This window comes from Puntigrus tetrazona, chromosome 8 (genome assembly GCF_018831695.1).
Source record: "Puntigrus tetrazona isolate hp1 chromosome 8, ASM1883169v1, whole genome shotgun sequence".
NCBI classification, from domain to species: Eukaryota; Metazoa; Chordata; class Actinopteri; order Cypriniformes; family Cyprinidae; genus Puntigrus; species Puntigrus tetrazona.
This window is the reverse complement of record NC_056706.1, coordinates 8,611,175-8,631,039: the sequence shown is the minus strand read 5'-3', so window position 1 is coordinate 8,631,039 and position 19,865 is coordinate 8,611,175. Positions and strand designations below refer to the sequence as shown.

General features: G+C 37.8%; 1 protein-coding gene across 1 annotated transcript; it reads right to left on the bottom strand.

The window, feature by feature from the left end:
- Positions 1 to 13,970: 13,970 nt before the first annotated feature.
- Positions 13,971 to 19,543, bottom strand: plk2b (polo-like kinase 2b (Drosophila)). Its single transcript, XM_043247250.1, has 14 exons — positions 19,184 to 19,543; positions 18,846 to 18,953; positions 18,641 to 18,757; positions 18,428 to 18,557; positions 18,148 to 18,331; positions 17,367 to 17,565; positions 17,137 to 17,284; positions 16,966 to 17,060; positions 16,714 to 16,843; positions 16,527 to 16,607; positions 16,261 to 16,420; positions 15,353 to 15,482; positions 15,125 to 15,235; positions 13,971 to 14,571 (listed from the first exon to the last, which is right to left on the bottom strand). The coding sequence occupies exons 1-14, from the start codon at positions 19,526 to 19,528 to the stop codon at positions 14,380 to 14,382; spliced, it is 2,130 nt and encodes a 709-aa protein (XP_043103185.1). The 5' UTR covers positions 19,529 to 19,543; the 3' UTR covers positions 13,971 to 14,379.
- Between the last annotated feature and the right edge of the window lie 322 nt (positions 19,544 to 19,865).

The window sequence follows — 19,865 nt, the reverse complement described above, 5'->3', positions numbered from 1 at the left end:
AATGCAATTGCTGAAAAAAACTGTCCGTCATCTGTCAGCAAGACAGAAAGAAACATAAAACAGGCTCTTATGTAATATTTCAGCAAAGCTTTGTATGTATAAAAGCTTGTTGTATCCATGAAGCCAGTAATTATCAACAAACTAAGAACAAATCAGCAGCATCAGCTTATCAGCATCAGCTGTCCTCACACTCTGAAAAACGCATGGCCAATTAAAAACAAAGTGTGCCATCATGGTCCTACAAAGACAATAATGTTAACCAGAAACTAAAGCACCAAGCCATGCTGCTTTAACATTGATTACTGACCTCAGAACAATCTGTTCCCTGGACTCGTTGCTTGCACAGGTACTTGAGACACAGTTCATCTGGCAGATTCTGAGGAACATTAAGGATACAGATAGTCTTGGTCTTGTATCTCTGTGCTCAGCTTTGCTTTTTTCTCTTTCTTGTGAAAACATCACATTTGTATTCATGCGAAGCATTCTTTGAAAGAACACAATATAAAGGAGTCATTTCATTGCAGGCCGGTGATTAATGGATCTGGATGAAAGGTCCAAGCTGATGCTATAATTAAAAAAAGAGCAAATGGGGCGCATCAGATTATTAAGATAAAAATACAGTGTGTGTGTGTGCGTGTGCTTACAGTACAGTAACTGTCAAAGGACAAACGAACGATGCGATGCGAATATAACGCTGACACTCAATGATGAACAAGCCATATCGATTTATTGAATGATTAAGTAAATATAATTCATTAACCTACATTTTTAAAGAGATTTAATTGCTGGCTATCTCCGCTGTCTCAGACTATTTAAACCTGTAGCGGCCACCGTAGCTTCTCTAAATGCCACTAAAATGTACTAACTGCACCACATACTCACTATGTTGTTCATTAGTCCTGTACCAAATAAACACTTCTGTAATCTTCACTTTCCTCACCTGGTCCTTGATATACTTGATATCCACATAATGAATTGCATGTGAACAATTAAAGCCTAGGAATCCGTGCTGTTCAAAGCAGTCCTCATTAATATGGAACATACTTGGAGAAGTTGAAGTGCAGATGGCCTAATGTCTTCTTCATCTCAAATTGACAGGCATGCAAACAAACCTCTCCATATTTAACGTGATTCTTCCTGCCTCTTATATAACAGACTGCATCCAGGTTACAGAAATTGTGTCCTTACGTAAGGGTGGAAGGAAGGTGGAGACGATTGAAAGGGACTGCAAGATCAGCCCTGCACCCTTTCCTTTCAAGTTTGATTATTAATTTAATGAGGGTAAGGGCAAAGAAAAAGACAAAGAACATAATTGCTATGAGTGCAGAAAAATTTGTTTCAATCTGGAGTAACTCTTGGAGATCTGTTTGTCTGAAGTATCATTAATTGTAGTTTTGTTCTTGGTCTTCTCGAAGGAACATTTGGTTCTTATTTTGACATGAAAAAACTGATACGAAAGTAATTTGATATGTTACTATTAAAGATCATACAGTTCACAAGAAAGAAAGAAAGAAAGAAAGAAAGAAAGAAAGAAAATTGACTTTCTATCTCTCCTGGAACACAAAAGAGTTTTCACAGTTTCTGAAAGTAATAAATGAAAATCACTATGACCAATAGCATGCATGTATTGTATATCATTGATCGATCGTGCAATGTGAGAAGGTGGGATCTACAGAGAACAGTCAAAAAATGCAAATACCTATACATATAAGTGGAATGTAGAGAATGTTAATATGAAAAACAAAGCCAAAACCTGGACATTTTAGGCAACAGAAATCCCAGCTAAGACATGTCCAGGAAAAAGAGAATGTATAGCACATTTAATTAGTAGTGTTTTTACATTTTGGTACACAAATGGTTTATGAAATATATAAACCAGTTTCTATACACTATATGCTGGGTTTAAAACAATCCATCACTGGGTGAAATATGGGTTGGTTTGATCCAGCAGTTGAGTTAAATGTTTAAACTAACATTATCCCAAATTTGACCAACTATCGTTAAAAGAATTAATATATGGCTGGCTTAAAATAAACCTAAAACAGCTAAATTTAAAATCATACTTAATTACTAGAGCTAGATAAACTTATCAACAAATATAAATGTATTGAACATATTAATAAGTGTTCATTTCCGACCTATTTTGCATTCATTTTAAGGGAAAAATATATAGCACATTCAACCCAAGCACTGGGTCAAAACAACCCAAGCTGAGTTTGTCCATATTTCACCAAGCACTGGGTTATTTTTAACCCAGCATTTTTTGTAGTGTAGGTAATATATAAAAATCCCTTTACCCTCCCTGCCTTCATGTTTTCACATTGTACTTTTGTCTCTGAACCTCATTACTATCACTATTGGCAGCTGTTCACCGTTGTCTCTTGGTAACATCTCAGCATGAGAATATTCCACACTGTTTTATCTACGTTTTCTGTCACTTTAGATTTGCAAAGCAGTCTTTACACACAGAAGGGCACTTCCGTTTTCTGCTAATGTTGTACTGCAGAAATGAGCTATGGGAAAAATGTATTAACGAAAAATGGTGCTATATATTTTGCAATGCTGTCCACAATATATGAAAATAAAATGATTATGGAATAATATAATAAAAAAAAAACTATTTCGCACAGATCTAGAAAAAAACAAAAACATCTTGCCTGTAGCCAAGTAATTTTCTGTGTATTAAATGTGCCATGAAAAAGGAATGCAAGTTACTACAATTTAGCATGGAAGTGATACTATACGTCAACTGCGACTCACTTTCAGATATGCATTTAAACCTTTGAACTATACCAATGTTTCAAGTAAACCTAATGTAGTATAAAACACTTTCACATCAACCAAACATGAACTCTGATGACAAATGGACTGGGGTCAGCGCGAAAGCATCATCATTTACATCGATTTGCATACCGAGCTTTGATTGGTCTCATCTTGCGCACTTCCAACCATTTATAGCTGCCTTTACACTGCAGTGTAATCATGTTTTGATTCTTACGTGCCGAAGACAGCAAAGACGTGCGCCGAGTGTCATGACAACGCTCTGATGCAAACTCGTTTACGCAGAACCACAGCCTAAAACCTAAACTTCTAATTAACTTTCATGCTATTCTGATCCTGCCTTGAAGAACTGGCATTTCCTTCAGAAAATGCAAATCCCTTACCCCACTCTTTCAGTTGGAAGCCTGAGTGTGGCAGACCAACAAATGGAGTGGAGAGATTTCAGTAACAGTTACAGAATCAAATGTCTGAGGAACAAACTGTCCAGTCCTCATTCTCTCTACTTCCTGTATAACAGTTTACTTCCTTTCATTTCTTGTTTGGAGTGAGAGCACTAAGAGCATAACACCTGCGAGAGTTACATCAATACAACCTATTTTCTGACTCTAGAGTAAGACAGAAGTGGTTAAAAATTTATTCTAATTATGTCTCTATGTTCCCTCTGTGACTTTCTCAGCCGCTTAAAATTGCTGGTTGCCGTGGAGTCTGCCGTCATTGTGATGTGGTGGATGACTGCAGGAAGAGGACACTGAATCAGTATTAGCGAGGATGACGAACCAAAAAATAACATCTGTGTAAAAAAATGCTCAGAGAGATCTGCTCTCCTCACGCGATCGCATTAGTATTCTGCTCGTTCAGTCACCGTCTGATCCTCAGACCTCTACGTAAATCTCCTCTTCTCTCATTCCTCCTCCTCATCTCGCTTTTCTGCGTGGACAGCTTTGCATCCGGTTTTATGGAGCTAGAAAAATGAAAAATTCGTTTTTAGATCTTACAGTACGAACTCATCTTCAACACTTGAAGCTGTAATTTTGTTATATTAAAAGCATTATACACAGGCACACACACACACACACACACACACACACATATATATATATATATATATATATATATATATATTAGTGCTGTGTATTTAAGAAAAAACGTGTTATGTTCATATATTAAATATATTTTTATTATTTTTATATTTATTATGTAATAAAAATTATACAAATATGAATATAATGTAAAATTTTGTTTTTTTAAATATATGCTGTATGTTCGTGTCTTTATATACAAATAATAAATATACATAGTATGTACATAAATAATACTGTAAACAATAAATAATACTGTAAACAAAAAACTTATTTTGGATGTGATTAAGCCTAATTAATTGACAGCACACAAACACAAAGGAAAAAAATGTATGTATGTGTACAGTTTATGTGTGTGTATAGACAGTCAGTCTGTGTGTGTGTGTATGTGTGTGTACAAAATTCCAATCTCTATGTTATTTTTTAGCTTCATAATGTTTGGGTGCCTGGCCTGATTGTATTCACATCTGAATAATTAACAGGCTGTTTGGGATTCTGGTTGAGAAATGAATCAAGAAACAGAAAATCTTCCCTGCTTTCATCTGGCTGCTGGGCCGACAGCTCTACCTGAGACTGAGTCCAAACAATGCCAAGTCCGGTGGGACTGCTGGTTCTGACAACACACAGACACACAATGGCAGACCAATAAATTCAACGTGTTTATTCTTGTTGAACCAGTATGCACAAACACAATCTCCCTGTGCTCTCCTTAGCAACGCAATTATCCGTCTACCCAGAATCCTCTGCATTTAGTTTTATGTTTAAAACCTCAATGCACTCAAAGGGGTTGCGTCATGCTGTGAACTTCAAAAGCAGCCAGACTTTGCATAATTCTTATACACATCAATGTACTATGTTCTGGCAAGAGGAGTCGTTTTTTTGCTTATCCGTCTCATAAAAAAGAACGATTAGACAACGTGTACGTCTTTGTGAAAGACACAGGGAGGGGATAAAGGCCAGAGCGAGAGAGAGCGAGCGATCGTGAGTCCTATTGTAGCCCAGTAAAGCAGAACAGAACAGTGTGCTTTTGAGTGGATGCGGGTTGCTCTGATGAGTCACTAGAAGAGGGAGAGAGAGAAAGCACCACCCCCAGTCGACTCTCTTCCTGTTAGACGCACACAAGGAAAATATCCTGGCCAGCCCACACAAACAGGAAAATCGGAAGTCGACTGATAATGACAGCGTGAGCAGAGCATATATATACCTGAATCAACAGACAATAACAAGAAGAGTCCTTTTATCCGCAGATTGCTGCTAGAACGAGCTTGTGTGCTTAATTGAAAGGTTTGCTGCTGTGAATATCACGTATTCAATAACACAAAATAACCGTAATATTCTCCATTAATGAAGCCCATGTAGGGACCGTGGATGCCCGGTTTCACCTCAGAAGACACATGAATTTATGAAACTGTTATGAAATATGAGTCACAAGATGTGAAGTCACTAAAGAATTAAGGCCTGTTAACAGAATGATAACTATATTAGCAAACACATGAACATTTTAACAAGTAGTTCCCTAGCAAAAATGTAATATACTTTCAATTTCATACTTGTACAGTTCAAATCAAAAACATTTTTACTGATATATATCACCCGAGACCAAAATAAAAATGATAATTGAACGTTATTTTGACTACTTATGCATATTTCTTAATATTAAGCATGAAAATGTGTTTTAATGTCACTATTGATGAGGGTTATGTGATTGTATTATATCAGTCTTTAAATGCAAGATATTTAAAGTGTACCTGAAATACGCTGCGCTTTCACTTTTTCACAATCAAGCATACTTCAGTATATCTTTAGATGGATTTCAGTACTACTTCTACACAACTAAAGTGCATTAAGTACAAAATGAAGTATTCCAATATACTTTAAGTATAACAGGTTAGTATACTAAAAGTACAATTGCAGGGTGTTTAAATATAGTATATTATATATTATATAGTATTATATAGTATATTATAATGTGTGGAAACAAATTTCACACAGTAAATTTAATCTAAAAACAAAGTATCACATGAAAAGCATTATTATTCAAATTTTCAAATAAATTTCTGAAGAAACCAGACATAGCAAAAGACCAGGTTGGCAAACAAAATGTCATCACAGATCTGTTTACACTTACTAGATTTCTACAGTAATCAGATATGACTACAAATATGAGCCCATGCCAGTCACAGCCAATGATATGACGATAATTGGTTGCTAAGTGTTCTGTGCTGTTTTAGGCCCATTTCTATACAGTTGCTATAGGGACTTCTGGGTCATTGCTAAGTTTGAGATTGTTCTAAGGTTGCTATGTGGTTGCCTACATCTTCAAATCGGTTATATACACAAGAAAACTTGCGCCCATTTAATCATCCAACAATTGCAAATCTGTTTGCTCAGAAATGTAGTAAGATTTGATGTATAATTCATGCCCGTGGTAGAAAAGGACAAGGTTCTAATTTGAATACTTACTGTTAGAGTTTTTTAAACTTTTTTATTACGCTCATAATCCTATGCATTAGCAATAGTGATGTTTGTCTTGGCAATCACCACTAATACAGTACAAAGCAAGGAACATTGTATATAATCTGTTACCACGCTTTGTAAATAATAATAAAAAAAAAAATGTTTATGTGCACGTGGGGAAGGGGGAATGACTAATGTTAGTGTTTACCTTATCTGAAAATACAAGGCAGCTTGAAGACAGGAGCGTTGATTGCTGTTTGTGTGTGTGAGTGAGCATGTGCTCGTCTGAAGTACTCTCACTCACTCTCTCTCTCTGCGTCATTTCTGACACCTGTTTCCTGCCCCTGCCACACTTCTGTATGACCCTTATCCACCCACTACAAACCATAACAATCCCGGCTCTCCTGCTGCCCTGCACTGCTGTGCTTCACGCTGGGGCTCACTGACTCACAGTCTGCCGTGGGAGACACAACGGCTTTTTGCTGCATACTGCGCTTCTGAGCTCACGGAAACGAGGACAGAAATGTGTAGTTTGGCAGGATGAAAATGAGCTGTGATTATGGAGAAATTTACATAGCCAATCACAGCTTAATTAGAATCACACATAAAAGGAAATGTGTTCCTGAGAGGATGATTGCTGGCAGCTACTCTTTTTCCACACGTGATTGTAGCATTGCTGCACTGACATCAACGTACTCATTTATTTCTTTATTTTTTGTCGTTTCAATCCAAACCACGTACATAAAATTTTGAAAAACATTTATTATCACCATACCTACACTTTTTCATTTTCACAAGAAGGTATGTTTACTCTGCAAATGAATTAATGCTAAGAAGTTGGCGGTGGTTGCCACTGTGTTGCTATGTGGTTGCTAAGGTATTCAGTGGTTACTAGAGCTCTGTGAAACAATAGTAATCGTTTTCTGGGTGGTTTTTAATATGTTGCCATTCAGGGTGGTTTTTGTGCGTGAAGTGACAATATGCAAACATGACCTTTGTTACCTGGACTGGGCTTGCTTTTTTTAACAATGAAAAATAAACCTAAAGTGATAGTTTTTGGCAACTTAAGGCCCTTTTACTCCAAACGTGAAATGCATAAGCCCGAGTCTAAAGGACGTTCATCCGACCTCTACGCCTCACTCCTAATTTCCCAGTGAGTAAATGGGCAAAAAAAACTTGAATACTTGAATTACTTGTTTGAAAAAGGCTGATATACTCTGTATTTCCTTGTAAATTTAAAAAGTAATGCGTTAGTTAGTAGTTACTTTGATAAAGCTTCATGTAACACTGCTGGAAGTTAATGTAATGGAGGCTAGCTGTTAAGAGCTGCGCAGTTAAACCTCACTTTCCCGATCTTAAAACGAGTGAGTGGTTTAGAGTGGTTTGTAGCACATTGCTATGTGGTTCCAAAGGTTTCCAAACTGCTTTTTACATGTTGAAGTGAATACTACGCCACTCAGTTGATAGTGCACTTTTTGAAATCAGAGAAGTAAGGTTTATATGAGCTGCTCTTGCCAAATAGCCAGAAGTTCCTAGGAAGTTAAAAGTTTGAATCAACGAAGGGTGTGCATGTACATAATTGCACAAATGTACTCGTTACCCCGTACAAAGAATAGTATCTATGTTAATATTTGTCCGTTTTTTTTATTCTGTTCGTCAGTTCGCATCCAGATCAGATGGTGGATCAGCACCAAGAGATGACCTTTATCGGAGACCGAACACCTAAATGAGCCCAGTGGAAATATCACCGGAACCAAATGCACACACACACACACACACACACTATATAGATGCATCTCAATAAATTAAAAAGTTCACTTATTTCAGTAATTCAACTCAAACTGTGAAACTTGACTATTAAATAAATTCAATGCACACGGACTGAAGTAGTTTAAGTCCTTGGTTATTTTAATTGTGATGATTTGGGCTAAAAATTAAACAAAAACACACAAATTCCCTGCTGACCAGCTTTTTGAAAATGCTGATTTCATTTCCACCTGCCCCACTGCCAAATGACCATGGTGTTGGTGTGCTTGACTGGCCAGTCAACTCAATGCCACGCCAAATTGAGGCAGTAATTAAAGCAAAAGGAGCTTTTAAACGTTCTGAGTACATGTATAGTAAATTAGAAGTAGAATTAGAACATCTGTACTTTCCAGAAGGCCAACAATTCACTAAAATGTTTTTTTATTGGTCTCATGAAGTATTCTAATTTGTTTAGATGAATTGGTGGGTTTTTGTTAAATCTGAGCCGAAATCATCACAATTAAAAGAACCAAAGACTTAAAACTACTTCAGTCTGTGTGCATTGAGTTTATTTAATACACAGGTTTCATAATTTGACTTGAATTACTGAAATGAACTTTTCCATGACATTGTAATTTATTGAGATTCACTTTTGCACAATCTTACATGCGCTTAAAATGTAACTGCAAATTAAGTGCTGGAAGTCCAGCCCCAACTGAGACTGGTTTCTACCAAGGTTTTTTTCTCCATTCTGTCACGGATGAGGTTTTGGTTCCTTGCCGCTGTTGCCCCTGGCTTGCTTAGTTGGGTACACTTAATTTCTAGCGATTATTGTCTATTTGATTACAGAGACCGTCTTCTGGATTTAATCAAAAATTAAGTGTTTAATCTTCTCATTATACATTACTATGAATATATTCTCCTATGTTGATACTGTTTAGTGCTTTGATACAATCTGTATTGTTAAAAGCACTATATAAATAAAAGTGATTGATTGGTTGCTAAGCCACATATTTGGACAAATGCAAAGCAGTTTACAGAAGTTTTACAGAAATATCAACAACAGTAACTATTTTGTTGAAAACTATGGTTGCAATGGTAATGGCATATACAATATAATCTCATATACAAACACATTTGAAGGGTATTGTTGCTATTTGTCGGAGGAAGCGTAGCTCTTCATTGTTACAAGTTAACATCCTTTGGTTTCTTGAACTAGATTCAGCAATTGCTTTGTTTAGTTTTGTTAGCCAAGCCAAACGAACCATATATGCTAAGAGTGTAGCCACTGCTTGAAGCCTCCAAACGCAGAGAAGATAAATGTGCTTACACAAGTGTCTCACTATTTACATAAAGTTTATGAAGTATATAAAGCCGCTGAACCTGCTCCCAGTGCTTCATGTTTGTTTTTTCCACAGTTTCCAAGCACCTGAGCTGGCATGCCATGGTGCCAGCCATAGAGTATTTCATAAGCATGGCTGTTAGAACATCAGTTTATTGAAATATAAAGCCTCTGGCCACAGTCTTTGAGCTCGCAAACCAGATGTGACATACTGACACGGCACAACAGCTCCCGGTGATTTTTCAGCGTTTCAGCTGCTGTTTGGGTTGTGTGTCATTTGAGGGAGGGGGGCTCGAACATGTCTCTTCCTGACACATCCTTCTCAGACCTTAATGAGGAAGATCCAGGATTCTGTCTGCCTCCGTTAAAACTCAAGCAGACATGATCAATTTCTGCCCACAGACAGAGCTCTGCATGAATCACACACGCACACACACACACACACCCACCCCCTTGCGTCAAGGTAAAAGTGATGTGCTATAAGCAATGATGCATATTAAGCATTTCATTTTTTAAAGTCCACTTTTCTATTAATATCGGCCAGATTTGGGGCCATTAATGGGCAACAAAAGGTCACAGCTTCAAAAGCTTCACAAACCTGCCGGAGGCACGGTGTTGTCCACAAATCACTGAGTGGGCTGAGCATCATCTGTGCTCAATTACAGAGCATCAGCCCTGCAGATCGCCAACAGGAGATCTTATCCTTCTACTTCTACTTGTAAAATTCGAGCTGTCAGCGTGCCCTCAACCTACCTTTTAGTAATGAGAAACTTCCCCCTCAGGACAAAATATGTAACCTAATGAGAAACAAAAGCAAAATGTCAGTGATATTGGGAAATTTGAATAACATTTGCTTCATGCATGTTAAAAAGACATGCATACAAAACTACTGTGAAACTAACTAATGGCAACTTCCTTGCCACACACACCCGCAGTATTGTTCTTTCATCTGATTGACAAACATGGGATATCCACTAGGATGCATGTCCAGGATTTCACAGAATAAATACACACCAATATTGTTAGTTCTGCCACTGTTGACAGAAACCTTCCAACTAGCATGTTTGTCTTGGGTGTATCCATGCCTAAGAAGAGAGCAGCTGTGCACCAATTCTTCACATTAGGCATGTTTTCCGGTATTTCAAGGAGAATTTTATCTAAGCTGGCATGTGTCGTTAGGAATTTTCTTCTGTCAGTTAACACACAGTTTGACAACACAAGCAAATCTGTAGCTCAAAACTAAGATAAGACCTATGTAATCATTGCTAACTTATAAAAGAACTATCTTTTTCAGAAGTAAAAACATTATGAAAGTATTTCTGATATAATTATGCATCATTGTGCAAACAAATTGCATTCTTTTGTTATCAGCACTCATGCCCATATACAGCATAATGCTGCCCCATTTTTCCTCTGTAAGAAACCGCTGAACCATCTCTGGTAATTAAATGGCAGTCATCTGAAATGCATTCAGACCACTTGTGGCCTAAGGGGGATCGCTTTTTCCCAAAACCCTGATAAAAACAGACACACATTAAACTCTGTTCACTGATAACATTTGAAGTGGTATTTCTCAAAACTCATATGGTTTAGAAAGTCAACATGCCTCAGGGATTTGGAAATCTTAGGTATTCTCAAGGCTCAGGAAACTAGAAAAAAAATAATTGGAACAGCTATGTGCTGCCAGCTTCACTAACAAAAAAATACCTTGTGCTTTCATACATTGTACCATGGTAATACTGAGCTTTCTGTAAATGTAGCCTGATACCATCATGGTATTCAATAAAGTAATAAATAACATAGTAATCACTTTGTAGCATGAGTACTTTTTTTTTTGCAAGACTTAGCTCTGTTTTAGCAATGACACTATGAGTTTATAGGCTAAAGTGAGACATGACATCAGACATCAAGTGAGACATTTTGCAATCTAAAAAAAAAAAAACTGTTCAGACATGCCTTAGGTTGAAAACCCCTGACAATGATACAAAAATGGTTCATTTTATAAATAAGTTACTGTTTAAGATGTTTCCTGACGTAAGCAACTAGATTGGGCTTGCAAGGCAAATGGGAAGCTGCTGTGTGTGCGTATGTAGGAAGCTTTGGCATTTTCAGAAACAAGAAAGTTATTCATAGTAAGACAATGTTGCCAATTGGGTTGGTTCCACATGGAATACATGTGATTTTGGGCCCAAAGGAATTCTTCTCCCAAGACTGAAGGCAAGGAACCAATGTGAAACATCCCTTTTTGAGTTTCACAGCACTGTTGGTACAATCCTCTTTCCCCGTTATCTGAGAGCATTTTCCTTTGATCGAAATGTCAAGTAGGCTATGGATTTGATTACTTGAGTGATTGCAATGCCTTGTCCAAATTCATATGAAAACGTTTCATCTTCCTACATTAAATTGCTCCAGTGTACCCTCCATACACTGTTAACTCTTTCTTTACTTTCCAACCACATTGTATTTCTCCCTAAGCAAACTAAGTGTGGTAGAGAGTGGGCTTATGAAAATAATTTTTTGGTTGAAGTTCAAATGCCTGAACTTTTCTGGTTATTGATTTATTTCCCCTTCTGCTTTCCTTTCAAGATGTATTCCACCCTTACAGGGTCAAATGTGAAATCCGAGGGATGGATCGGTTTGGGCAATGATAGAGCGCTTGAACTAAACAACGTTTCATCCGATTTTCTAGCCTGCGATGAATCTGTGAAGCCCACACATCAGCGCAAGACGTGCGTAACCAGCACAGCTATATGACATTACTTCAGAAGGTGCGTCGCACACATACCCATAAACACATGCCAGAACAAACACTGGTGCACATATGCATACACATGCACACTCACATCAAAACATGCATACACATCCACGGAGACATTTGCTTGGCTACGGAGTTAGCAGATCATTTTTAAAGGAGCATTTGAGTCATCACTGGTGAAGATTTTGCTTGTTAAATGTCTGCCAGATTTTTTTTTTATCAAAGGTCGGAGAGTAACACAATGTGTTTTAAAACAGCTTGGTGACAAACCAAGTAATTCTTTCCCTAAAGAACTTTCTAAACGTCTGATTATCAGTGTGCTAATATTGAGAAATGCATTGAACGATAATTACCCTATCCTTGTACTGTATTTAAATTTGTACAAACGCCCACTGGGAGTATGCTGAGGACAAACACTCAGAAAAGACTTAGATGGAGCCTATTTTTAATAATTTATGTTTAGTTTTAAATTTAAATTTAGCTTTAATAGCTCATTCATTTTCTTTCAAGATAACCTGTCAAATGGTTTTACAAAAATTCAAGGAACACTGGCATCAAAACATAGTAAGCTTTTGTCTTGTCTTTTAGACAATTGCTTGATTGTGGGGTATTTGATCCCAAGATAAAAGGAGCTAAATATATTGCACTTACATAATACGATGTGCCAGTATTATTTGTAATTCTCTGTTTGAGGTGTGTCTAGGTAATATCCTTAGGTTTGCTGGGAGTTTGCCCCAACAGCTTCCTTTAATTGTAAGATGGAAGTAGTTTATTTGAGATGTAATGCTAAATGTATATGTCATTCATTTGACTTGTTCCCAAATAACAGTGTAATGTTTCCTTCTCCTATTATCCATCTGATGATTATCTAGATTCTAGAAAGCTGAGATCATAGTTGTTTATCATATGCTTAAGTAACTTTACATGGGCTTTTTGATGAACAGGCCCTGCCCTCTTTGTCAGGCATGTTGTCTTCAAGTACTTAGTTAAACATTCAAAATACAAGTAAATGATGAGTAATTATTTGAATTCTCTTCCTTCAAGTGTGTATATATATTTAGAGAGAATTACAACTACTAAAGTTATAACTTAGACAAGCACTGAGTTATTTGCCTTATCTTGTTGACGTTTCACTTGTAAGACCTGCACAGATGTATTTTACATTAGAATTGTGTCCCATGTTTTTGCATTCACTTATTAATATATCGCTGTTAGCATTCTGAAAAAAAAATGCTAATAATTCGCCCAATAATTTGTAACAAACAAGACGCGCGCGTTCAGGAGGACGTAGGCGAACAAAACCTGTTTGCAAAGCACGCGGTTGCGCGCTAAAGTAAACCGCTATTCAAACTAAATATCGAACAGCATACAATTCTTAACATTTCTGCTTTACATATGCCATATTTCGCGTACTGAATCGCTACACGATTCTAAAGACAAAAACTGCTATCGTTTAGATTTCCAGACTGCACAACATCCTGGTGTTGCTTTGCTTTGCACACTTGACACTAAGTGTATGTTGACATGGTTACTTATGAGTCACGATTTCTTTGTCATTTTGCACTTAGCTTTATTTAAAAATTGTTTACCTCAAAGGACCCAGGAGGCAGAACCCATGCTGGAAGCCAATGTGACGATAAGACTGGATGTACATGTGCCACTCAACTGGACTACACCCTCTTGAGTAACCTTTCCCTCCTAAATCTATTCAAATGCAAATATGCTAATATGCTTATATGAGGCTTGTGGTATATATTCAGTATATAAAAAGACAACACTAGGTATAAAATAAATATACATTGGTCAAATGTTAGAATTTTTGGATTTTATTCATTAAATAAATAAATAAGGAACTATGTACACAATAAATATTCGTTAAGGACAGAGCAAAAAACAAACAACAATTTGCAGATTAGGACATGCATGTGTGATCATCAACATTTTACCACACATACACACAAAAAGTCTGTTTCTTGTCAAACAATGACTGGTCCCAGCCCAGATTTGCTTTCCTCCATATAATGTTTCTGATCATTATCCTTCCTCTTCACTCCAGTCTCAGTATTTGTAAATCTACAGAGTTTGTCTTGATTATAAACCTTTCCATAGCTCCATCCAGTTCACGTCCAGTGGACCTCCTGTTCAACAAGCCCTCCTCTGTGCCCTTTCACCAAAAGAAATCATCAGATCTTGCTGAGTCAGTGGCCAACCGTTCAGTCTCAGTTGCATCTCTGCAGCAGCATGTTCAAGGCATACTCCAGACGACTCCGCAGGTCGGCAGTGCAGCCCGCGCTGAGCAACGAGCTCAGTTGGAAGGTGGTGGAGGTTCGCTCTTCGTTGATGTACGTCAGCAGATATTCATCCTGCTGTGTGCACAGGATGAGCTTGGTGTGGTCGTGGTAGAAGTTCACCTGTTGGAAAATGAAGAAAAAAGGTTTTGTTATTCTGGAACAGACGAGAAACACTCACAGAGGATGCAGGATGTTATTACAGCAGGGTTTGTGACCTTCTCCTTCCCACAGCGCTATAGTATACACAGCTTTTTATCTGAACAAAGACAGACCTGACTGATAACTACCCAGGGGTCTGATGGGCGTAGAGAGCACTAGACAGTAGCTTTTTACATGAGGAATAAAGTTCTAACAACTGCTGCATTAAAGGAATAGTTCCCACAAAAATGAAAATTCTGTTATAATTCTGTGTCTTTCGTAAACCAAATAACTTTTTTTTTCATACAGTGAGAGTGCCTGGGTACCACTAGGTCTGCCAAGCTCCAACAAATGACAAAAAATGCTAAATGTTATGGTACTTTTATGATGTTTTTTGTTCATTTTCACAATTTCTTTCATTTTATGGAAAAGACCAACATAAACATCCTTCCTAACATCTCAGTTTATACTTCAGAGATACATACATTTCAAATCAGTTCTGTTTTGTACAGAATAAAGATGACCGCAATTTTACCTGGAATGTGCCATCGTTGAAAAGCATCAATAAAGCTCTGTCTGATTTCAGCCACTGCAAAAGATATATTCTGGACTTCTGGGTATCTTGTTCACTTATCATATCCCCTCCCTGCATAAAAGGATAACCGATATATTAACACAACAACTTCTTGTACAAGTCTAGGAACCTGTAACAATAACAAAAGCTGAATAAAAACATAAGGGTTGAATTTAAGAGCACACTCACATCCATCAAATTCTCCTCCATGTAGTGGGCAAAGTACTTCAGAATGGTGACCTGAGCCACAGCATACTCAGGAACCTCAATAACAGAGAAAACAGACCTCTGGCTGAGGGCAGCATACTGATGAACAGTCCTAAAAAAACAAATACAACATTGATTTATCAATTACACAGTCAATGCAATACAGTGCCCATGGTTTCTTTCTGTAGCCTCACATCTTTATGATGTCTATGACTAATGCTTGCTCTTTTATAATACTTCATGCGTAATGCCATTTGTCATTTAACTGACATTTCTAGGATATTGGTACGTTTTTTTTTCTTTTTTTCTGAAGATCATCTAGAAGCTATGCAATAAAACTAGGAATAAGGAATAATACTGGGGACACTTGATATCAAAAAACAGATTTTTTAAAAATGTCTTTTATTCTCTTCAAGGATGCATTTATTTGATCAAAAATGCAGTAAAAAATTATATTGGGAAATATTATAATATTTCTACGTGTAATTAATTCTTGTGATAGCAAATCTGACTTTCAATCTGAAAACAGCTGCTTAATATTTTTTTCTAAAAAGCATTCTTTGATGAACATAAACATGTGTCCTCAATTTCTTTGAGTTATTGTGCTTATAAAAAGTAACATTTTCAAAAGCCGATCCCAAATGACTGAATGGTGGTGCACATAAGACAATGTTGGACATTTCTGTCATCAACTAAATACTGAAATACTGGTACTTTTTTGTAATTTTGTAATGATCAAATGCTCAATGAATATGTGTTATGTAATGTTTGCCTACTTAAAAAATGAATCAAACTATGTTCATATGAACATTTGTTTGGGGTTAAACTTTTGATAATTTTTTTTCAAAAAGCGGAACCAAGTTAGCAAACAGTCAACTTGAAGCACCTACTTCTTGTCAGAGAGGAGACTCATGTGTGTTCCGTTGTTGAAAAGGACGCCCACTGTATTGTCAGACAGCTGATAGCCAAAGCCATATTTGTTGGAGTAGTCAACCCACTTAGTCACCCACTTCAAGCTATTACATCCATTTCCTCTGGGAAGGCTGTCCGCTGTGGGAAAAAGGGCACTGTTAAATGCAAAGATCGTATATTTTCTTTACTCTATAGATTGGAATCAAAAACCTTAGGTGTGAAATTTGTAATGGGTCTTATTCACCTTTAGGCATGTGTTCAAGGCAGCCTCTCAGAACACTAATAACAGCCTCTGCCACGGTGCCAGTGGTGCTGTCTTCAAGACCTACAGAGAGACAGCAGGATACGTTGCATCAGCTTGTGAAACTAATGAGCTGGAGTCAGACCGAACAGGTGAAACGCACACACACACACGTATAACACACACTTACATTCACTGCTGCTGCTGCAGCTGCCCAAGCTGCCTCTAACAATCAAGTGAATGGTATCTCTTGTCTGCGGCCTTCCGGCAGTTGCCTGGGTAACAGGCTTTCTTGTAGGTGCTGCCGGATTTCCTCCTTCCTAAAGAGGTAAAATTGCAGCATATGTGTGTCATGAATGACCTAACACTTAACCTTCATTAATATCTCAGAGACGGTGATGAATTCCTTATTATAGCCTACTATAAAGGGAACAATGCTCACCTCGGATGAGTGTGTAGTAATCTGATTACTTATGGCAGTCTTTTTGAAGTCTTGACGAAGCTTGAATATGTCTTCCTCTTCTTTGGCTAAGCGATCTGTCGGAAGAAAAACAATTACTCACTGGGTCATCCGAAAAGAGTAGTCCACTAGTCAACTAAAGCGAGAACTTACTTATATTTTCATAGTACTTGGCTTTGTCCTTCTTGCCACCGAAGAGAGCAGCGGCTGCTTTTTTGAAGAAGCTCTTGGCTGGACTGGAAATGTGGAAGTCTGGGGTAGAATGGCAGCAGCTGACAGGCAGAGTTTCTGGCATAAAGCCCTGCGGCGAAATCACGACAAAAACATTGACCAACTGCTTGGCTGGATATACTGAATCTACTGCCGAGCAACAAATAACTTACCTGGGTGAAAAATTCATGCCGAATGATGTCATCCAGGTGCGGGCGGTCCACAGGGTTCTGTGCGAGCATGCCGGAAATGAGCTGTTTGGCGGGAAGAGAGAGCGAGGCCGGGATGGTGTAACGGGCCTCTCGGATACAGCGGTATGTCTCCTTCAGGTTAGTGGTCTCAAATGGAGGCTTACCCAGAAGCATGGTGTACCTGAAGAGGAAGATGTGGCTTGCTCATAAATGAATGGTTCCACCAAAAAGAAAATTTAGTCAATCATGTCCATTTTTTAAGAATGTTCAGGCTATCCTTTTTAAAATAATAAACATTAATTTAGACAATTTTCAATATCACTGCAAAAAATAACCATCAAATTTCCCTGTTAAGTATTATTAACCAAGTTCAATGTAAAACAAAACTTGAAATGTAATGCAAAACCAACATTACATTCATTATTTTGACAAGACCAACCGTTTTTTGCTTTAAAAACTCATTTTGGTTGTGTATATTGATGAAAGAAGTTAATTTAGGTTAGAAATGACATGAGGTTGAGTAAGTTATCCAAAAATAGGTCATCACTGGTGACAAACTGTACACCACATGCTGTTATTACGTCACTGAAGCGTGAAAGCTGAAGCATGATCACAGAATACAATGGCATACACAACTAGAATGGAAAAGTAGACATTCATTGAAAGATCGAGCATGAATCGGCAATCATTGCCTATTTACACCAGGCGACTTATAAATATAGCTTATAGAGGAAACCCTCAGATCTGAAGGTGAAAAACTCACATGACGCAGCCCAAAGCCCACACGTCAGACTCCCAGCCGTGGCCCTGTTTGTTCAGCACTTCCGGGGACAGGTAGTTGGGTGTACCGCAGATCGTTTTGCGTCTGTTGCTGACTGGCTCCAGTTTGGCAGCCAGCCCAAAATCTCCCACTTTCAGCTCCATTGAGTCATTCACAAACAGGTTGCCTTTGAATGGTGAAACAGAAGATTTTTAACTTATTATATACTGATGGAATGTTAATAAACATCATGTGCATGTACAGTGAGTGTATAAATACATACCCAGTTTTAAATCACGATGCAGGATCTCTAAATCATGAAGGTATTTTAAAGCGGACACTGTCTGCTTCAAGTAATACCTCACTTCAGGTTCTGTTAGGACTTTACGTGCCTTCAGTATATGGGCCAGTGACTACAAAAGAATACCAAGAGTCAGTCAGTGGACACACGGTCATTTTCATTACATTTTACACATTAATTCACTTTAAAACTTACTCTTCTACTGCAGTACTCCAACAAAATATAGATGTTATCTTTGTCTTCAAAGTGGTGGTAAAAATGCACTATGTGTTTGTGGCTGAGGGCTCTGTGCAGGTCAATCTCTCGGTTTATCTGGAACGACAGAATACAGAACATAAGTTAGAAGACTTGATCAAATACTTGTGCTATGCCATTTATATTTGCCGTGTGTCTGTCCTACCTTCTCTCTCTGGTGCGGTTTTGACACACGTGAATGCGGGATGATTTTAGCTGCATAAACTTTACTTGAAGACAGGTCGGTCATTTCATAGCACTTCGCAAAGCCTCCCTATGACAGTGGGAAAGTGTAAGATAAGTATAATGTTAACCAGGATAAAGAGGTTTTCGAGAAGCAATGTAATCATCATGCATTTATATACAGACATATCAGACATAAGCAATGCAATCATGCACGAACACAATGAATAGCGATACTTTTTTTCTAACAGACCAATAACTGACACATCGAATAATTAAATATATTTTAAACAATATCATGATTAATGTTGAGTCCATTACCTTTCCTAGAACTTTTCCCCGGCAGTAACATTTCCCAGTGTTGGGGTCTGTAATGATTCTAGAATACTCGGTCCGACTGTTATCCTCTGGCTTTTTCCATCCTTGCTCACTTATTTTATTGAGCTCACACATCTTTTCGTTTTGTGTCGTTATAGTTGGGTAAGAGGTATTCCTCATTGTCTCCATGGCTCTATGTGTTACTGTGTGTGCTATCACAGTGCTGCCGGACCGGCGTGTCTCCTCGCTTTTATACCGCAGCGCCGCGCGCCTCTGCTCCAGACGAACTGCGTCACGCGAGGGGAAGACCCTATATGGCGCGTGAGATCTGGCGTATAGCTCTGTCATCTGTGAACTACCTCACTGTATCCATTATTAAACATATAAGGCACTTCATAGACACCTACTAGGCAAAGACTATCGCAAAAAAACAGGTCTATAGAAGCGGTGATTCATATCCACACACTGCAATCTCGCATGCCGTGATCGTATAGAAATCTCTAGCATAGTGATGAATACATATCTTCTATTTCGGTCAAAGGCAGGCTATTATATCTGCAGCATTTGAAGAATAAGCGAGATATTGCCAGTTTACTGATGTTACCCGTTTATCGGCATTCAATGGGCTAAATGAACGATGGTAAATATATTTGCGTTTCAAACCGATTGATTCACAGAAGAGTCA